Here is a 19,502-nt window from a genome sequence, read left to right as displayed (position 1 = left end):
TGCCAAAACCTGTTACTTACAAAAGCAAATTTGGTTCGTTGAATAGTTATCTCTGACCCTACCTGTGAAAGATGTCGCGACACACAAGAATAAACTCTCCACGCTCTTTGGCTATGTCCAGAGCTTGATATTGTTTGGTCAGATATGCAGTTATTGGCTTTTCTTAGGACAAATCAATTTATGGATTTCAAAGACTGGCTGTCATGGGTTCTGAAGGAGCATTAATACCCGGATCTCTTTGTATTTATTGTTTGGTCCATCTAGAACCAAAGGAACCAAGTCTAAGTTTCTCAGCCAAGTTGCAATCTACATCAGCTAGAACAAACAAGTCAAGCACGCCTAGATGATGTCTACCCACCCATAACCACCACCTCATCCCCCTCAGCCTCGTGCCTATTGGAAGCCTTCCCTAAATGATTTTGCCAAGATTGTTTTTTATGGAGCTACCTTCTCAGAGTTGAATAGCTCCATTATCGTGACAGGAATGGTTTGGTGCTCACTTCTTTATCGTAGCAACTTCCCCAGGTTCATTCTCTAGAAGATATAGAAGCCTTAGCTGCTTCCAAAGCTCTCTAGTTTGTAGCAGAAATTGGGATTGAACGAGCTATTCTTGAAGGGGACTCGCAGGTATTAATATTCAGGTTGGTGAATGATTTTGAAGTGCTATCGTGTAATGGTTTGCTTATTGAAGATATTAGGCGTTGCTCTACTTTGTTTAAAAAATTACGTTACTCTCATGTGAAGAGAGAATGTAATAAGGTTGCTCATAATCTTGTCAGGTATGCTGCGCATATCTCAGACTTTCTTTTGTGGATGGAGTATGTTCCACCACAATTTTTTTTTTTATAGTCCAAGCTGACTTAGCTGGTTTTTCTTAATAAATTTTCATTGTCTTCTTCCTAAAAAAAAAAAGAAAAAAAAGAAAAAAAAAGGAAGGATGTGGCATGTTGGTCAGCATGAAGGTGAGAGAGGAGTTATGATAAGTCTTATCATGTGGGTCCTACAAATTTCTAAATATTTACAAAATTGCCATTGAACAATGTTACTTAAAAATTGAAAACTAGTAAAAGGAGTTTTCTAAATTTAGTGTTTAAATACCCTAAAATAAGAAACATTACTCAAACACTCCTAAAAAACACTCCTACCAAATATGTTACTTTTTTTGGGGTCTACAATGTTTAAACACTGAAAACTATTATTTGAAATCACCGACCAAAGAGGCCCTGATTAATTTTATTGGACCCACCATTAAGGCATTTTAGTACTCCATAGTCCACAAATGAGTTGAGTTAAAGTAGGGCTGGGATGATTAGGTTGCTTTTTTAATTGGGATAGTCCCATTTCTATCTCTTCTCTTCCTCCTTGGATTTTCCACCAGAAGATTGAGATGGGTTGAGGGCCAAAATGGCCAAATACCATGTTTTTTTGAAATTTTTAGCAAAGGAACAATGTTTCGGAAATAATTTGGGATCTACCACTTTTTGTGGTACTCGAGCTCACCAAGCTCGAGTACCCCATTTTTTTCATTCCACCGTGGCACGCTGGCATGGAAAGGGGGGAATTAAATATTGGCTTAGTACTCGAGCTTCATGCACTCAAGTACTGTTTAAACAGTACTTGAGCCCATGAAGTTCGAGTACCACTCGGGTTCCAACGGCACTTTAAACACACAAACTTTCAAACTCTCAATCTCACTCTCAGTCTGACTTAACCTAAACATACAAACTCGCACTCTCAAGGTTTCTGAAAAAAAAAAAAAAAAAAAAAAAAAAAAAAAAAGAAGAAGAAGTAAAAAACTCTCACTCCCACTCTCACTTACATCAGCGGCAAAGGACTTTCGTCGGCGGTGACCTCTCAGTCTCATCTCTCTCACTGTTTCTGCACTCAATCGCAGTGTGAGGTTACAGAGGCTTTTATTTCCAAGCCCTTCACTCCGGTCCAAGGTACTCTCTCTCTCTCTCGTTAAACGCTGTCGTTTGGAGCTCATTACTACTTTTTGTGCTTCTGATAACAAACGGTTGTAACTTTATGAAAAAAAAGATTCCACTGAAAGTGGGTGTTTGTAAATTTTGTATTTTTATGCAGAAGTTGATTCTGGGTTTTGATCCAGGAATTAATTAAGGAATTCAATTCAATTTAGTTAGTTGATTTTGTATTTTGGGTGATTACTAGAATGTTGGTTTGGTTGTGCTTGTGTTTAGGGTTTTTTATTTTGTAATTATTAGGTAAAATGAGTTTAGGGGAGATGAGAATTAGCAATTAGCAATTACCACTGCTACTTTTTGAGTAGACTGCAAAATTAGTTTCTGTGAGCAATTTAGATTTAGCATTCATACATGTATGTTTTTCCAGGAAAACTACATACTGTATCTTGCTTCAACTTATCATGGACAATATTGTTTTTGGTGTACAAACTAGAACTTGTTTTGATAAGTAATAAGCTTGATTGAGACCAAAATAGAATCGCCCAAATTATTCAGAAAGTATACAAATGGGTACTAAAATTATATAATAGCATGGTAAGATATTTTTGTCATTGCTGAATTAATTAATAGAAGTTTTTAAGTCATATATCTGAGTAATAAAATTAATTTAAAAAACAAATGGTACTAATTGAATAATTGCAAATAAAAGTCAACATAGAGAGAGGCATATGTTCGTTGCCCTATCCACTCACTGTAGGGCTAGTATCCTTCAAACGTTTGTATGAATTGGAGCACCCAAATAGGTTGGCCACTTAGGACAACAAGATTGACAAGAGGAGAAGGCTGTAACAGACATGTAAAAATCTATTAACTGAAGCTAGTATTATTATATTGCTCTGGCAAAGATATGTTGAAGTGATTTTTCTATAAAGCTATTTGACAATCAATCAAGTGTGAAAGATGGTTAACCATTAGATTTATACCTTAGAAATCATTGAAGTGTTGAAGTCACTAGAACAAAGGGCTATAGCCTCTATGTGAGGCCATGATAACAGATAAGATTTGATAGGTGGAGGAACTGTCAGGAGTTCTGTTTAGTAAGAAGATCCCTTGTTTAGTATATATATAGGGCATGAAAGAAACTTGTGTAGTTAATTTTGGTTAGCATCCTCCACAATCAATGTCAAGAAATCTAACCAACTTATTCACAAGAAACATATCTTAACCAAATGTAGAAATTGAAAAAACTTCTAAGAAGCCACCATGTCAATGTATGTATTTTCTCAAGTGGCAAGTTCATTGTAATTGTCACGGTCCAATTGAAACAAGAATATGCCATCCTGCCACACTGTTGGAGTATGTCATGGATCTTTCCCTCTTCTAATTGGTTAGAGGAGACCTCTCACTCTGCTCTCTTACTGTTGGTACGTACAAGACTTGACCTTTGCCTATTTTGATAATTAATGAATATTGGATAAAGACTAAAAAGAAATTAGGATTGATTGAGGAATCCTTGACCTCTACAGATTACTCTGCATAAATAATTTTTATCTGATGATTTTATTCAAATAAACTACTGCTGCTTTTATACAAGATAAGCCCTGCATTTCAGGAACAAACTATCCTAATAAAACTCAAACACTAGCTCCACTAGCCGTTACCCCCCAAACACTTGATAAACAAATTCCCTTATCCTACTAAAATGCAAATACAAATGCCATTAATCCTAATATTATGCAACAACTTATTCTGATCCTAAAATTAAGCAAACATCCAAATATTCTGCAGCAAGCATAATGTTAAAATCTGTAACAGAAACTCCACTTCTTTTGCACGTAACAACTCTTCCCCCCTTAACAAGGGTCCTTGTCCTCAAGGGCAAGATCTGAAAATTAATGTTTCAAGCTTCTGTAAGCCCTCCTTAGTAGCATCTGCTAGTGATAGGCCATGCCAATTCACTGAAATTTCAGTCTTGTCTAGCTGCTGCCTTTGATCCAAAACTGCTTGACTATTAAGGACCACAGGTAGCTATGATTGAGCTAAGACATTGGCCCCTAACTTACCTTTAAGCAAGGAAGCATGAAATAGTGAATGAATGTGAGACTTGCCTGGAAAATTTAATTTGTTGGCAACCTTACCAATACGTTGGAGGATCTGAAATGGACCATAGGATTGTGGAGCAAGCTTGTACTGTATAGTGAAATCAAAACCAATCAATTTGTAGAGCTACCTCTCTGGAAACCAATTAGGATCCATCTTGATTAAACTTCTATGGTTCATTCTCATTATGAATCTTCTTCTCCCTAGGAGGTAGTGACGCCACTTTTCTACTGCCATGATGAGCGCCAACATCTCCTTTTCATAAGTTGAGAGCAGCAACTTTTTCCCATGAAAAGTGTGGCTGTGAGAAGCAATTAGTTGCTTTTGTCGCAAGACTGCTACTATTCTTGATCTTGAGATATCACATTCAATGATAAAAACTTGGTTGAAATTTGGAAAGGCCCACACTAGTGATGTGGTCATGGCTTCCTTCAGCTGCTGAGAGATTGACTTAGCCACAAGGGTACAACTCTTCCTTAGCATCTGGGTTAGAGGTGCTGCAATCTTTTTGTAACCTTTAATAATTTTGTGACAGTACCTTGTTAATGGTCAAAGGATATTGGGGATTTAACCTAAGGAGGCAAACCCAACCCATCAATGATGCAGGGAACTAAGATTTTATGTTTTACCAAGATTTTGCAATTAATTTTGTTTTCGAATTTGGTTATTAATGTTAACGGTTTTTATGGATTTCATTAAATGACTTCCATATTAGTATAATCCCTAAAACCTATTTATCTAGCACTCCTGTAATGGTGAAAGAGAGATGAATTTGAATAAGATTAATTATTATGAGATGAGAATGTCTCCTCTTTTGTTCTCTCTGTTTGGTGGTGATACCAGACTCCCCTAGGTGGTGATGCCTACGGTTTGCAGATAGATTCTAGGTGGTGAAGCCTAGGGCTTGTTCTGTTGTTACTTTTGTATTTCTTATTTTCTACTGTGTTCTGCATCAATCAACCTACCCAAACCCCCACAACTTTCCATGTCCAAGGTCAATTTTTCAACTACAGCTCAACTTCAAATCCTTTCAAGTTGTAACAACTTACACTTTAATGATTAAACTTTACAACTATGAAAAATCATAGTTAACAGTTCATGGTTAGTTGATAGAAACATTTAACTACAATGAAACTCTTTGCAAAAAATTCTTAATGTCATGCTCCGAACATATACACGTTGCATTTTCTACTTCTTAACAGTCCAGATATCTCTATATATAATAAACTATACAGAAGATCCACCAAGTTTATGGAACAACTGCAATTTTAAAGACCTATAGAAACCTAGAGATATGTTCAACCTAGAATCAAAATTTAGAGATTGCATTGCTTTCAAAATCAAGTATCATTATGAGCATTGCATATCATATTGCAGGAGTAGAATTATATTTCCAAGGTTAAAGCTATGCAAATAGCTTCAGAACCAAATACTAGGCAAGATCAGAAGTATGAGGAAACTTTTATAATGGACTGTATTTGCAACCTAAAAGAGAATGCTCTGTGTGTTAGGGCTTCACCATCTTTCTTTTAAAATAAAACTATTGATATTAAAAATATAATCAAGGTGTATGTTGTAAACTTTCCTTAGGTCAATGGGTCATGGACCTTAATTTTTTCTCAATTGCCTTCCCTGAGGCTTTGAATGATTGTAAAAAATATAAGGTTCTTTTGTAATACTATTTCTCTTTCAATGATGTATTCTTATCCCCTATTATCATATATCCATGACATTGGACAGTCAAGGTTTGGCCTTGTGTTTGTTTTTTGTCATGATAGATTAACTTCAGCGAATTGTGCTTTCCTGCCTTATAGTTAAGCCATGCATTTTATGCTTTGTTCTATCTTGCTTCACTATTGTTGAGGGGAACGAGGAGAGTTTCATTTTTGTTTTAAGCATCTCTTTTGTGTTCTTAATGTCCCACTCCCACAACCATGAGTTAAATTAATTTTGGTCCGTCTCTAATTTTATTTTAGCTTTTGTCTCCAATATTTTTTTCAGCATACTGGGTTAATGGAAATGTGAATATGCAAGTTTATTTGAATATTTTAGATTTATTAAAAAGAGAATTTATGCAATTTGTATTGTGAAGAATGTTACTACACCCCACAATCGCGTACTCAATTTTATTTGTAATTCATTTATTCAGGTTGTGGGAAAGACATGATGGCGTATGTTTGACATTGGAAATGTCCTTAACTTGAGTTGAATAATGGGAGTATTGTTCTAGTATATTCCCATTAAACTTTAAGAACCCCTGTTACCCACAATTTAAACTCTCATCCCTCACTTTCTGAGTCTCCCTCTCACTTTCTCAAGTTTAATTCAAAATTTTTTTATTGAAATCAGTGAAGGCTGTATTAGATATATATTATTGCCATTTTCAGACAAATTTGTTTATAATTAAAAATAAATAAATAAGATTGTCTTGCTGTTGTCTCCAAATGCCAGATATGGACCCACATGGAGCAAGACCCGTTATACGGACTTTGTTGACGAGGCAGGATGAGCATCGTTCAAGTTTGCTTTGGGATGCTCATTTGGAAGGCGAGGTATGCACTTGTTCAATATATGTAGTCGAAATATTTTTGGAATTTAACTTTGAAGCGTAATTATTATGTAGTATTGTAATTATTATTAATACTATGCTGCTCTATTTGCAGGAAGTGCCAGGTGTATTGACTTGTCGTTACCGAGACAAAGGTCTGCTTGAAGGTGGGGTAGATGGGTTAGATCCATGAATTGTCACTTATATCACAAATGAGGGGTTAGATGGGCTGCTTCGGGTCCCACATATGGACATTGACCACGCATTGATCACAGCGTTGGTGGAGAAATGGCGGCCGGAGACGCACTCATTTCACTTGCCCCACGGTGAGATGACCATCACACTACAAGATATGGAGGTTATAATGGGGGTACCTGTAGATGGCTTGCCGTTGGTGGGATGTATACCTCCGACGGTCAGTTGGCGTGACGTCTGCTGTAGATTGCTAGGGCATATACCGCCAGATAGAGAACTTGTTCATAATAAGAACACTGGAGTGATGGAAGGGGCGAGGGTAAAAGCCAAATGGCTGGAGGATCGGTTTAGCAACCCTCTCCCGGTTGACGCCCCTGAGCAGCTTGTGTAGAAGTATGCTCGGTTTTACATAGTGGAGTTGTTAGGTGGTACATTATTTATGGACAAGTCTGGAGAACGGATCTCAATTAGGTATTTGCAATTTTTCGATCCAATCAACAACGGAAAGAAGTATAGTTGGGGTAGTGCAGCACTAAGTTGGCTTTATAGACACCTCTGTAAGGCATCAGAGAAGACAGCCAAGCAGATTGGGGGTGCACTGCTATTGGTGCAGTTGTGGACGTGAGCGAGGTTTCCCCACATATGTCCTGTGATGAGGCATCCACACCAGGCACTGCCTCCAGGTCCACTTGCTGTCAGGTATGTAGCATCTTAGATAGTTACCGTTTTACATTTCCTCATTAACTTTGTTTGCATGGGAATTATGTAAGTAACTAATATGAATGTTATGTCTGTGTTGTTTGCTAGATGGAAAGGGGCTAAGATAACAACTTAACATTCAATGCACGTCCTACGTGCCTATCGTGTGTCGCTTACTTCACTACGGCCAAATCAGGTATCGTGTCTTACAAGTGGGAACCGCTTTGGCATGTAGTTTTTGTACTTACAATGCACTTTGGAATGAATAAACATTTTTAATTTCAGAGTTACATGTATTGTTCACATTCGTAACACATTTTTTCTAATTATATTGTTAATATGGTTGTTTGCATCTATTGAATCATTGCAGATTGTTTGGGAGCCGTACAGAAATTATTTGGGTTCTCTACCCGCATATTGTATGACAGGCCAACACATATGGAGGTCTATTGTGCCGCTCATACATTTTTGGGTGGTTGAAGGCCATCATCCCGAACGTGTTCTCCGACAGTTTGGGATGAAGCAAGGCATATCAGTCGATGTTGATACTTCAATTGAACTGCACAAGATCACCCTCCAGGGCAAGCACCATGAAGATTGGCCGAAGTACATGCCCTGCATATTGCTAAATGAGCTGCGCACGCCACAATTGCCGATGCACCGGCTTTTCATGGGGAGATGAGCTACAATGACGAGTATATGGTATGATTTCATCCCCGCACTGTTCGCCATATTACAAAAGAGACTTCGTACTAGGACACTTTGGTAAATTTACAAAGACTGTTTTGTTATAAATGTACCTTGCTTCGCATAATTTAGTTAAACCTACGAACACTACTCTTGTATATTTGTGACAGGTTGAATCGTAGTTGAGCATTATAGCGAAGTGCGAACTAGGGTTTGAGATCTACACTGACTGTATTAATGCCTTGCAAGCTGTTGAAGAGATCGGTCGGTTAACCTTGGACTATGCACGTGATGTGGGCAACAGAAGTGAACCGGCTGTACGACATGGTCGGCAAGCAGGTGGACGTCAAGGGCATGGAGGCCGTCAATCTAGCCAGCGTCATACATCTAGTCGGCCTCCCACATCTGGTCAGCGTCACACACCGGTGCCCACATCTAGTCGACGTCCCACATCTGCTCAGCGTCCTACATCTGGTTCGCGCCACACACCCGTGCCCACATCTAGTCGACGTCACACACCCGTGCCCACATCTACTCGGCGCCACACACCCGTGTATGACCACATCATGGAGGAAGCAAGTCAGACAACAGATGAGATGTGTTTAGACACTGCTTATGACGTAGGCTCCATGGCACACGATGATGTGGGTCCATCCCATATGTTTGCCCATGGAGACACATCTGGGTCCCCATCCATGAGGAGTGATGGCACTTGCCCACCCACATCCCCTAGTACATCTCCGTTGCCCACCACCTGTACGTCTCCCCCACTGACTGCCAGCCCTGCCCCCGCAGTTGTACATGGTAGAGATGAGATGAGATGAGGTTCATGCCCACTCCTGGGCGACCCACCCCTATTGCTGTCCCCCCTGAGTTTGTGCATACCGAGTTCATCCAGACACAGATACCCACCTCCCCCCCCCCCCCACCAGAGCCTTCGCACATCGAGGATCGGCCACGAAGGTCGCAACGCACACGGACACATCCTCCTGACTGTGGGACTGGACATGGTACTATAGTTTGATTCGATACCGATTACATATACATCACTTTATAGTTAAATCATTTGCATATTAATATTTGCTTGTGTTGTGTTCTTGTTGTGTTCTTTTTAGGCAAGGTGAGACTAGTCAAGGAACCGGTAAGGAGAAGAAAACGAGAATGATTCAAGAATGGGCAAGAATTTGTGCTACTTTGGGTTTGTAATGGTGTAGGATCTTTTTGTCATGTATAGGATCTTCTTGTTCTTTGGTGATATATTTTTTGTAGCACATATATTTTGGCAATGAACATGAAGATTTGGGCTTACAATCTGATATATTTTTTGTTCGTAACTTGCAAAATTATGCCAATGAACTTCAGAAATTTCCATTTGAGATCTATAGAATAACTTATATAAGTTATTTTTCAGTTGCATAACTGTTTTTTTGCTAGTAAATTTAGGAAAAGGTGGTATTTGGCCAAAAGGTAGTCATGTCTACAATAAAAACTGAGATACACTTGAGCTCAAGGAAAAAACCCCTTCATATAACATTCTTTTTGGATTGATTCATTTGCTATATTAAATTTTTAAATTTTGTCATTGATTTAAGCCTAAATTGTGAGGGGCAGGACTTGTCATTGATTTGAGTTCCATTGTGATGCTTGTTGCTGACTCTCGATTGAGATTCATTATTGTGCAATATTTGAATTTCTATGTGTGTGTGTGTATTTGGCAGGTTGAATTTGACAGGTTCTATATGTGTGTGTGGAACAGAAAAATTGGGAGGTTCTATATGTGTGTGTATGTATTTGGCAGGTTGAATTTGACAGGTTCTATATGTGTGTGTGGATCAGAAAAATTGACAGGTTCTATATGTGTGTATGTATTTGGCAGGTTGTTTGGAATAGTTGTTGAATTTGACAAAAAAAATAAATAAATAAAAGTTTGTTGGAAAGAAATGATAAAGGCCAGGGAAAGATATTTGACAGGTTCTTTTTAAAAAAAAAAAATTTTGGTAGTGATTGTACTTTGAACCCTTCCAATGCTAATGCTCTAAGGCACGTCCTCTAATCTCCCAATCCTTTTGAACTTTTGATCCAAGATACAGAAAGTGATTGTACTTTGGTATCTCTCTTTCATGAAGTTTTACTATTTCTCCATTTCTATAAGCCTTTTAGTAAGCTCTCTCTCTCTCTCTCTCTCTCTCTATATATATATATATATATATGTCTGTGTGTGTTATATTGTTCTGTATCAGGTACAACTGCTTTTGTCCATCACTTATTCTAACTCACTGTGGTTTTGTTTATTTGTTTATCTTTCATGCTTCATGTATAGGTTGGTTGGGATGAGTCAACAGCAGGTGAGAGGCAGCCAAGGGTATCTTTATGGGGAATTGAACCTTTAACAACTCTCCCCATCGCAAGAAGTTTGCATCTGGAAAAATAATTAACTTGATGACAACTGATGCCCAGGCACTTCAGATTTTCTCTCTTACCATTTGCATTATGTGTACAAAACCTAATTCAGTTCAATGCTGAGTAAGTCTATTCATACTACCCTATATCCTCTTCTATTCTCTTATATTTGTAATGGGTGAGAGAATTCCTGGTATGAATGCTTAATTGGATGCCATTGTGTATCCAAAAAAAAAAAAAAAATTTGGATGCCATTGAAGGAATATATAAATGCTGCAATTTCGTTTAATGGCTTTTGAAATTAAACCCAGATTGGTACCCGAGTTTAGTGGATGTTAGGTTTATGATTTTACTTATTTTGTGTTTCTGCTGTATCTGATGGTTATTTGCATCCTCTATGAATGTTTTCCCGTAGATGTAAAGAAGTTGTTGTCATTATTTCAGAGGGTGGTGGTTTTTGTTGAGGTTGGGGTTTTTGGTTGTAATCTCATGCATTGGAGTTCAGGTGGTGGCTAATGCTGCTTCTTTTGGAGTGGCATTTGAGTTTCGCGCTTTAAAGCTTGAATCTTTTTGAGCTTTGGTTTCATGGGTTAAAAGGGATTGCCCTGCTTACTTTATATTATTTGTGGGTTTTATGCCTTTGAGTAGCTTTGTTGTACTTGAGGGTGTTATTATTGGAAATGGGGTCTTGCTAATGGGTGGTTTTGTTATTGATGGAGGATCTTTAATTGTTTCAATTTTGGCATTGTTTTGGGCTTTGCTATGCCTTCATTGAGATATCATTGGTGGGTGTTAAGGAAGTAATGCCATAATTGCCAAGAGTTTGTGACAGTTATACAATAAGAAATGCTATATACATTTATTTCTTCCCTAAATTTTAAAGAGATTCTGCTATTGGAGGCTTTAGTGTTCTCATCATGACCAGAGCTGTCCGCGATAGGATTCTTAAGGATGCGAATGGTGATATCGGTGATCATCTATGTAACCACATACATTTGACGAATTGTATTCACTTGAAGAATCATATACACAAGAATAGCCCCATAGTAGCAGATAGGTCTCTTATGAGGGACCTTGTGGTCCTACAGAGGTCAAGATCTCTCAGGGACCCTTCTGCAAGTCCTCCCTCATGGCACTCACCTTCCATTGTCGAGTGGAAGTTTAGGCATATTTTTCGAGGTAAATTTGAACCATTGTTCTCTAGTTGTTCTTATTTTCCCCACTGGAGGGTGGGGGGAGTAGAGAATTTATCCTTTGATGGTGTTTTGTGGGCTTGTAATCTGTTAAATGTATTTTTTTCTGCAAAAAAATTAAGGAAGATGTTATGTTGTAAAATTTGGTTCAAGCAATGTAAGATCATTGATAATATCTTCCTTCTTTGAAGACCATCTGTTGGGTAAGCTGTTGTATTGTAAGAAAAACATCCATATTTGTTTTCAGACAAAAAATTACTGGTAGGCTAGAGAACTTGCCTGGAATATCTAAGGCATTGTCTACTTGAAATGCTAGTCCATTGATGCTCAAGAACCAAGAGATTTTTTGTTGGACTGCTCATCATTTTTGTGGCAATGGTCACATGTTTGCAGTTTTCATGAAGTTGCAACTTCTAGTATTGACTTTAAGCTTCTCGAGCTTCTGGATGCTCTTGAAATTCTTATTGGATTGTTCATTCAATGAACGTGCTTCACAGATGAAGTGAATAAGCACATTGGGAGTATTGTGTGATCTTAGAATACCTGTTAAGTTAAAGGAAAAGTTATATAAGACTGCTTTAGGATTATCTATGCTCTATGGTACTGAATGTTGGGCTATTAAGAAGAACCGTATTTATAAAATGAGTTTAGTTGAAAGGAGAATGTTAAGATGGATGAATGGAAAAACATAGATCCCTGAAGATGTAAAACTGACTGCTCTAGTCAGTTGTTTGATAATCTTGTTAGTTGTTACAAACAATTTTGCTTTGCAACAAACCAACCTGGCTTTTCACCACTGGGATGTGATAAATGCCTTGTTCGTGGCCCCAATGGAGAAAGGTGTATATCAAAGTGTCTGAAGCCTTAATTCCATGATGAAGAAAAAAGGTACAGATGGAAGAATATGTTACAACTTTTGAGGCAATCATGAAGTACATTGTTTTATATTTAGAAGATGAAGTGACAGCTGGGGTGTAAATTAGTTGGTACTGAGGGATTTCTTCCACTGAAAGTCAGTTTTCTAACATATAAAACCAATCACTGACCGATAGAGGCAGAAACTGGCACAATGGACACAAGAATTTGTGGTTTTATGGGTTATCTTTGTTGGTCTTCAAGGACAAAGGCGGATTAGATTGACAATGAGAGAACCAGCAGCCGATTGACGGTGAGAGAGAAGCAGAGGCTGATTGACAATGACAACTGAACTCCATTCGACTTTGAGATGGAAAATGGACCCTTAGTTTTTTGAACACCTGGTACTGACTATTTTCAGGGAGGAGAGAATATTGACCATAACCGACAATTGCCGTTATGGTTGGTGTAAATGGTGGAATTGGTCTTCCTTTGCACCGCTAAGTGTCAGGAGTTAGATATCTCTGTCTTCAAGCTGAACTCCCATTGAGGTGTTTTGACCTAATTACTGGTGTCCCTGTTGTCTAGGAACATTAAGGACAGCCAATAAGAGAGACCTAGCAGTTCAAGCCTTCAAGAATTACATTTGGGGAAGGTTGGAAAACATTAACAATTTTTAAAACTTGTGAACGTGTGGAAAGGGAATTTTAAAGGATTGTTCACCGTATGTCATGAGGGTGTGTTTCTTAAATCATTTTAGATAGAAAAGCAATACATTTTTCCAAATGTAAGTATTAGGAGAGCTGATATTTGATCATTTTGAGAAAGCTCTGAATGACTTAGGTGCACTGCTTATTTGTGTAGAATGTATGCTAATAGTCTGTTAAATTGTGTAACCGGTGATTTTCTGAGCAACCTGACACTTTATATTTCTTGCACATTTTTCAGGACAGCCAAAACGGCATCTTCTTACTACAGGCTGGAGCGTGTTTGTTAGTGCCAAAAGACTTGTTGCAGGGGATTCTGTTCTCTTTATCTGGTATATATTTCCTACACTTTATTCCTGCCTTGATTTCTGTTTTATGCATTGGAATCACGAGTTTTCTTGGTAATTACTATCACCAGGAATGAAAAAAATCAGCTTCTTTTGGGAATTCGCCATGCCACTCGTCCTCAAACTGTGATGCCACCATCTGTTTTATCAAGTGATAACATGCATAATGGACTCCTAGCTGCCGCTGCTCATGCTGCTTCAACTAATAGCTGTTTTACAGTTTTTTATAACCCACGGTGACAAACAATTCTCAAAGTTTCTTCTGTAATGGTTAACATTGTCTTTTCTTCTGTAATGCTTGTTTTAGCTCTTCTATCGTATACAGGGCTAGTCCATCTGAGTTTGTCGTGCCCCTTTCAAAATATGTTAAAGCTGTATTTCACACACGAGTATCAGTTGGGATGCGCTTCCGGATGCTCTTTGAGACTGAAGAGTCAAGTGTCAGAAGGTAAGCTAGTAGTTAATTTTCAGTGACATATTTCATCTATCATAGGATAATGGTCTCCTGTCTACAAGTTTCTTGCATTTCATTTGTTAAAGCCCCTTATATCGTGGTAAGGCATTTGATGACTATCTTAATCACTGTATGACATTCTGTCACATAAGTACTGTTTCTTGTTATGCTTGGGTTTAAGTTAATTGTGTAGTCAATAGTCATGATATGAATGCAATGTTTTAATGACATATTACGTGTGTTTTTGGGTGAACTTATTAGTAAAAAGTAAGGCTTTAAAAGCAGTGCATAAGTAGGTGATGAAAGTAAGCCGGGATTTTAAGAAAACAGGCCCTACCTAGGTTCAGGAGGCTTTTGTACTTCTAGTGCATTTTGTGCAAGGCAACACTTTACTTGTTCCAACTTTCACACTTTAACAAGACGACTAATGTACTGTGGTGGTGATAAAAATTAATGCAACCAGTCACATCCAGTTGAAAAATAAATAAATAAACATGAATGGAATACTTAGCAAACCGAAGAAAAAAACAAATAACAATATATATAAATCTCATTGTCCATATTTCACAGATTCATGCAGATTTTCACTTTTTCAGTCACAAGTCTGGTCGGTTGTCTCTTCTTCATCCTATATAGGTTTAAATGAATCCTACTTTGCTTCAAACATTTCTCTTTTAAAATTCCATATACAACTGATTTTACTTCTGCTTCTAGGAGTAGATTCACCTACAAAAGCCTGGTGTATGTCTCTTGTATTTGAAATAATGTAATAGATGGAAAATATAGCCACTCTCTTGTGAGAGGGAGTTGTGTTTTATTTGTCTGGGAAGATTGTCACCTAATGCTGCTAAATTTTGCTTCAAGCCCCTCTCTTTGGGATAAAGTTGTAGCATATTCTTGCATAACTGTAATGAATGTTTTCAGTCCTTTTTAAAAAAAAAAACTCAGATTGGTACCCGAGTTTAGTAGACTCGGGTACTATAGAAAGTACTCGAGCTCTTGACACTCGGGTACCAATCTGCCTGGGAAAATTTTTTTTTCAAAACTTGTCCCATTTTTTCAAAAAACCCAGATTGGTACCCGAGTTTAGTGAACTTGAGTACCAATTTGCCTGGGGAAAAAATTAAACCAAAACTTGTTGTCCCTTTTTTGAAAAAACCCAGATAGGTACCCAAGTTTAGTGGACTCGGGTACTTTAAGGTACTCGAGCTCTTGATACTCGGGTACCAATCTGCCTGGGAAAAAATTTTTCCCAAACCTGTTGTCCGTTTTTTGAAAAAGCCCAAATTGGTACCCGAGTTTAGTGGACTCGGGTACTTTACAAAGAGTTATTCAATTTGTAATTTTTTTTTAGTCAAAGAGTTGGTTCCAATTCATTCAAACTGCATATAAAGCAGAACCCAAACTAGTTTGAACTTGGGTTTATACAAACTACATATAAATAACATCAATTCAAAGTTGATATAATTTTATTTGAGGTTTAATATTGATCTGTTTGCATCTTTTTCAGTCCATGAAATTTCACATCTTTGGAGACATAGTGAATACTTGACTAAATAATTAAATTCAAAGGTCGTTACTTTAGCTGGGGAAGAGCCATTAATAGGTTTAGTACCTCTGTTGCTATTGAGGAACCAATACGACCAACTGTTCAAATAGATTATACTCAACTTCTCATCAATGGACAATTTGTTGATGCTGCATCAGGTTAGCCTCTCATTTTGTGATTTTTTTCTTAATGACAAGTAGAAGATACATAAAATTTGCAGTTGTTATATATGCATGGTATATCATACAACTTCAGTACCATCTCTTTTACATTCCTTACAGTACTAAGAAATTGTGAGGCAAAACTTAATTGGAAGAAATTTTCTGGTTTTAGGAAAAACTTTTCCGACAGTGGATCCTAGGACAGGAGAAGTGATTGCCCATGTTGCTGAAGGTGACACTGAAGATGTAAACCGTGCTGTCTCAGCTGCCCGCAAGGCGTCTGATGAGGGACCATGGCCAAAGATGACTCCTTATGTAAAATTTTTGTTCTTTCAATTTATAGTTAGATTAGATGTTGTTGGGAAATTCTGTTCTAAGCAATCTTAGTGAAAATAGAGAGAAGAGAGAAAATCAATTTACAGATTTACATTATATGGCAGTATGCCTACATCCCCAGGAATAAGCGGCTAATAATTCTACTCTGTCACTATTTGATTGCACACGTTTTCATCACCTCTTTTTTGGTGTGTTAATTGGGGGATGTTGCTGCATATAAAAGATTCAACTTATCTTAAATTCTAACTCTTTGTTTAATATGTCCAAGAAAGATCACGTATAATATATCGTTTTGCTGATTTACTGGAAAAGCACAGAAATGAAGTTGCAGCACTTGAAACTTGGGATAATGGGAAGCCATCTGAACAGGCTGCCAATGTTGAAATACCATTGGTGATACGAACATTTCGAAGACTGCAGAGCTAACACCATTGTCTGCTCTTTATGTGTCAAAGCTATTCCTTGAGGTAGAATTATGATGCATACTTCTCCATGGGTGCATGTATAAGTTTATTTATTTATTTTATATATCCAAGTTCTTTGATGTACGGCCTAGGTTATTGTATCTCATATCAGTGTAATACAAAAGGTGGTTATATTATACATGAGCAAATAGCTTACTTTGCCTTGTATGAAAAATTCTTTTACTTGGTGGTAATTCAAATCAGTCTCTTCATTGCTATGATTTAATTTGTCTGACACATTAACTTATCTACATCTTACATTTACTCCTTATTTTTGTGACCAATTTAGTTGCTTCACTTTCAAAACTGGCATGTGGATCTCTGAAATTTTAAACATTCTTGTGCTTTTCTGCCCATCTCTACATTAGTTACTAAAAAGTAGGTGGCAGACAAGGGGCAAAGCTCTTTTTGAGAAGGCTGCCGAGGCTGAGACCAGAGTAGCATTCCAGCTTTAATCTTGTACTGAAACCGTATCCACATGGTATGGATAGAGTCATATGTGTGCTTTATATAATCTATAAACAAAAGACAAAAGGAAAGAAACATAAGGAGGAGGCTATTTTGTCAAAAGTGTTGGAAAAGCTCAGAGCGTATGGCCGTTAACTACAAGGCTAGCTGGAGGTTCAAGAACTCCTTGACACGTTTATAACATACTATATGCTTCATTATTGTTCCAAAATATTGACCATTCTAGTTTCTATTAGATAGGTGATACCAGGAACATAATGATTTTTGTTTTGGTATTTAGACAAATGGCACTTCGTAAGTGTCTACAAGAAACATTCTTTGTATGATTAGGAAATCTTATCAGCAATTTCTATCTTATGACATTGTCCCTTTTTTGAAAAAACCCAGATTGGTACCCGAGTTTAGTGGACTCGAGTACTTTACAGAGTACTCGAGCTCTTGATGCTCGGGTACCAATCTGCCTGGTAAAAAAAATTTTCCAAAACCTGTTGCCCCTTTTTTGAAAAAACCCAAATTGGTACTCGAGCTCTTGATGCTCGGGTACCAATCTGCCTGGTAAAAAAAAATTTTCCAAAACCTATTGTCCTTTTTTTGAAAAAACCCAGATTGGTACCCGAGTTTAGTGGACTCGGGTACTTTACGAAGTACTCGAGCTCTTGATGCTCGGGTACCAATCTGCCTGGGAATTTTTTTTTTCCAAAACCTGTTGTCCCTTTTTTGAAAAAACCCAGATTGGTACTCGAGTTCTTGAAACTCGGGTACCAATTTGCCTTGGAAAAAAATTTGTTCAACACTTTTGAAAACACCCAGATTGGTACCCGAGTTTAGTGGACTCGGGTACTTTACAAAGTACTCGAGTTCTTGACACTCGGGTACCAATCTGCCTGGGGAAAATATTCTTCTAAATGAACCTTTTTTGTGGTGCAATCATGCCCATTTCACAGCAACTGTCACAGCCCCAATTTATGTAACACACAATCTTTACAAGAGTAGACACTACCCAAAACCCATGAAACAAATGCACAAGGTGAATCCATAACTAAAGATGGCATATAATAAACAATCAGCCACCATTTTAACAATTGCAGATTTGCAACAAACAATTTCAAAGTTGGTACAACTAACTTCAAATTAATAGTAACAGATATAAAAGTCATTTGTAGCAAAACTGTCTAATCCATCGATTTGGCATTATCCAATTATTTGTGAACAACATTATCAATTTGCAGTCATTCATCACCCATGCTTTCCCATGCATTTCTGAATTATCAATTTGCTGTCATTCATCACCCATGCTTTCTCATGCATTTCTGAAATTGGAGACCACCACTTTCAACATGTAATCAGCTGCTACAACCTCCAGGTCCTCTAGCTGGTATTCATCTTCATCACCCATGCTTTCCCATGCATTTCTAAAATTGGAGACCCCACTTTCAACATGTAATCAGCTGCTACAACCTCCAGGTCCTCTAGTTGGTATTCATCTTCATCACCCATGCTTTCTCATGCATTTCTGAAATTGGAGACCACCACTTTCAACATGTAATCAGCTGCTACAACCTCTAGGTCCTCTAGCTGGTATTCATCTTCATCACCCATGCTTTCCCATGCATTTCTAAAATTGGAGACCCCACTTTCAACATGTAATCAGCTGCTACAACCTCCAGGTCCTCTAGTTGGTATTCATCTTCATCACCCATGCTTTCCTATGCATTTCTGAAATTGGAGACCCCACTTTCAACATGTAATCAGCTGCTACAACCTCCAGGTCCTCTAGCTGGTATTCATCTTCAACACCATCATCCTCTGTCTCACCAGTGGTTGGATCAACCTAATAGTATTGCCAAATGCATAAGTTAATAAAACAACTTTGATATGTTAATGATTGACTTAAATTTTCCATATCCCATCCTTCATTTTGATCATGAGAAGTTAAGAATCTATGCATGGAAACAACCTCAGATACTGCACCAGTTGTTGTTTTAACTAGACAAAGTAGGATACCGAGACTAAAGATCTACAGAGCTATCAACAACCAGTAGAAAATAAGCTTCTTGAGTCTTCACAAAGCAAAATTTATGAGATCGTTTTCTATGTTTTTGCTTAAATGAAATTAGCACATAAAGCCCATAAACTCTTATCATAATAGCAAGCACAAACCAAAACCCAATTGGATAATAAATAGTCTTGGTAAAATTTAAAGAAAAGAATATGCGTAATAATTCATTGAGAGAAAAAAAGATATCTCAATCACTCGAGATATTTATTTATTTTCCTTCTAATGCTCCAAATGGCAATGCGAATGACTTTTTGCATGCATCCTATAGGGAAAGTAGCTTATAATATAAATGTCATATTTGGTCCTTAAAATTTTATCCAATTTCTCTTAAGTTTTAAAAATACATAATTGAATG

General features: G+C 37.5%; 1 protein-coding gene across 6 annotated transcripts; it reads left to right on the top strand.

The window, feature by feature from the left end:
• The first annotated feature begins 1,695 nt into the window (after nucleotides 1-1,695).
• On the top strand, nucleotides 1,696-16,841 carry LOC126716899 (auxin response factor 12-like). 6 transcript variants are annotated; one of them, XR_007652331.1, is made up of 13 exons: nucleotides 1,696-1,943; nucleotides 6,477-6,577; nucleotides 6,689-7,467; nucleotides 7,576-7,663; nucleotides 7,838-8,169; nucleotides 8,325-9,164; nucleotides 9,270-10,261; nucleotides 10,475-10,677; nucleotides 13,551-13,641; nucleotides 13,728-13,892; nucleotides 13,982-14,104; nucleotides 15,621-15,817; nucleotides 15,993-16,841. XR_007652331.1 is itself a non-coding variant. In XM_050417943.1 (6 exons), exons 2-6 carry the CDS (start codon nucleotides 11,472-11,474, stop codon nucleotides 16,018-16,020), a joined length of 669 nt encoding a protein of 222 aa, XP_050273900.1. In that variant the 5' UTR covers nucleotides 10,354-10,394; nucleotides 10,475-11,471; the 3' UTR covers nucleotides 16,021-16,841. The 6 variants fall into 6 exon arrangements, 2 of the variants coding, with proteins under 2 accessions (XP_050273900.1, XP_050273899.1); XR_007652328.1 differs by having other exon boundaries at nucleotides 1,698-1,943; nucleotides 10,475-11,733; XR_007652329.1 differs by having other exon boundaries at nucleotides 1,698-1,943; nucleotides 9,270-10,313; nucleotides 10,475-11,733.
• Nucleotides 16,842-19,502: the final 2,661 nt, after the last annotated feature.

Source organism: Quercus robur, chromosome 3, assembly GCF_932294415.1.
Source record: "Quercus robur chromosome 3, dhQueRobu3.1, whole genome shotgun sequence".
Lineage (NCBI taxonomy): Eukaryota > Viridiplantae > Streptophyta > Magnoliopsida > Fagales > Fagaceae > Quercus > Quercus robur.
This window is presented reverse-complemented; position numbering and strand designations above follow the sequence as displayed.

Bases quoted from the DNA above. Each gene is read 5' to 3' on its own strand.
- LOC126716899 (XM_050417943.1), top strand. From the start codon at position 11,472: ATGACCAGAGCTGTCCGCGATAGGATTCTTAAGGATGCGAATGGTGAT. The intron at 13,642-13,727 runs GTATATATTTCC...TACTATCACCAG, and splicing joins GATTCTGTTCTCTTTATCTG to GAATGAAAAAAATCAGCTTC. The intron at 13,893-13,981 runs GTGACAAACAAT...TATCGTATACAG, and splicing joins ACAGTTTTTTATAACCCACG to GGCTAGTCCATCTGAGTTTG.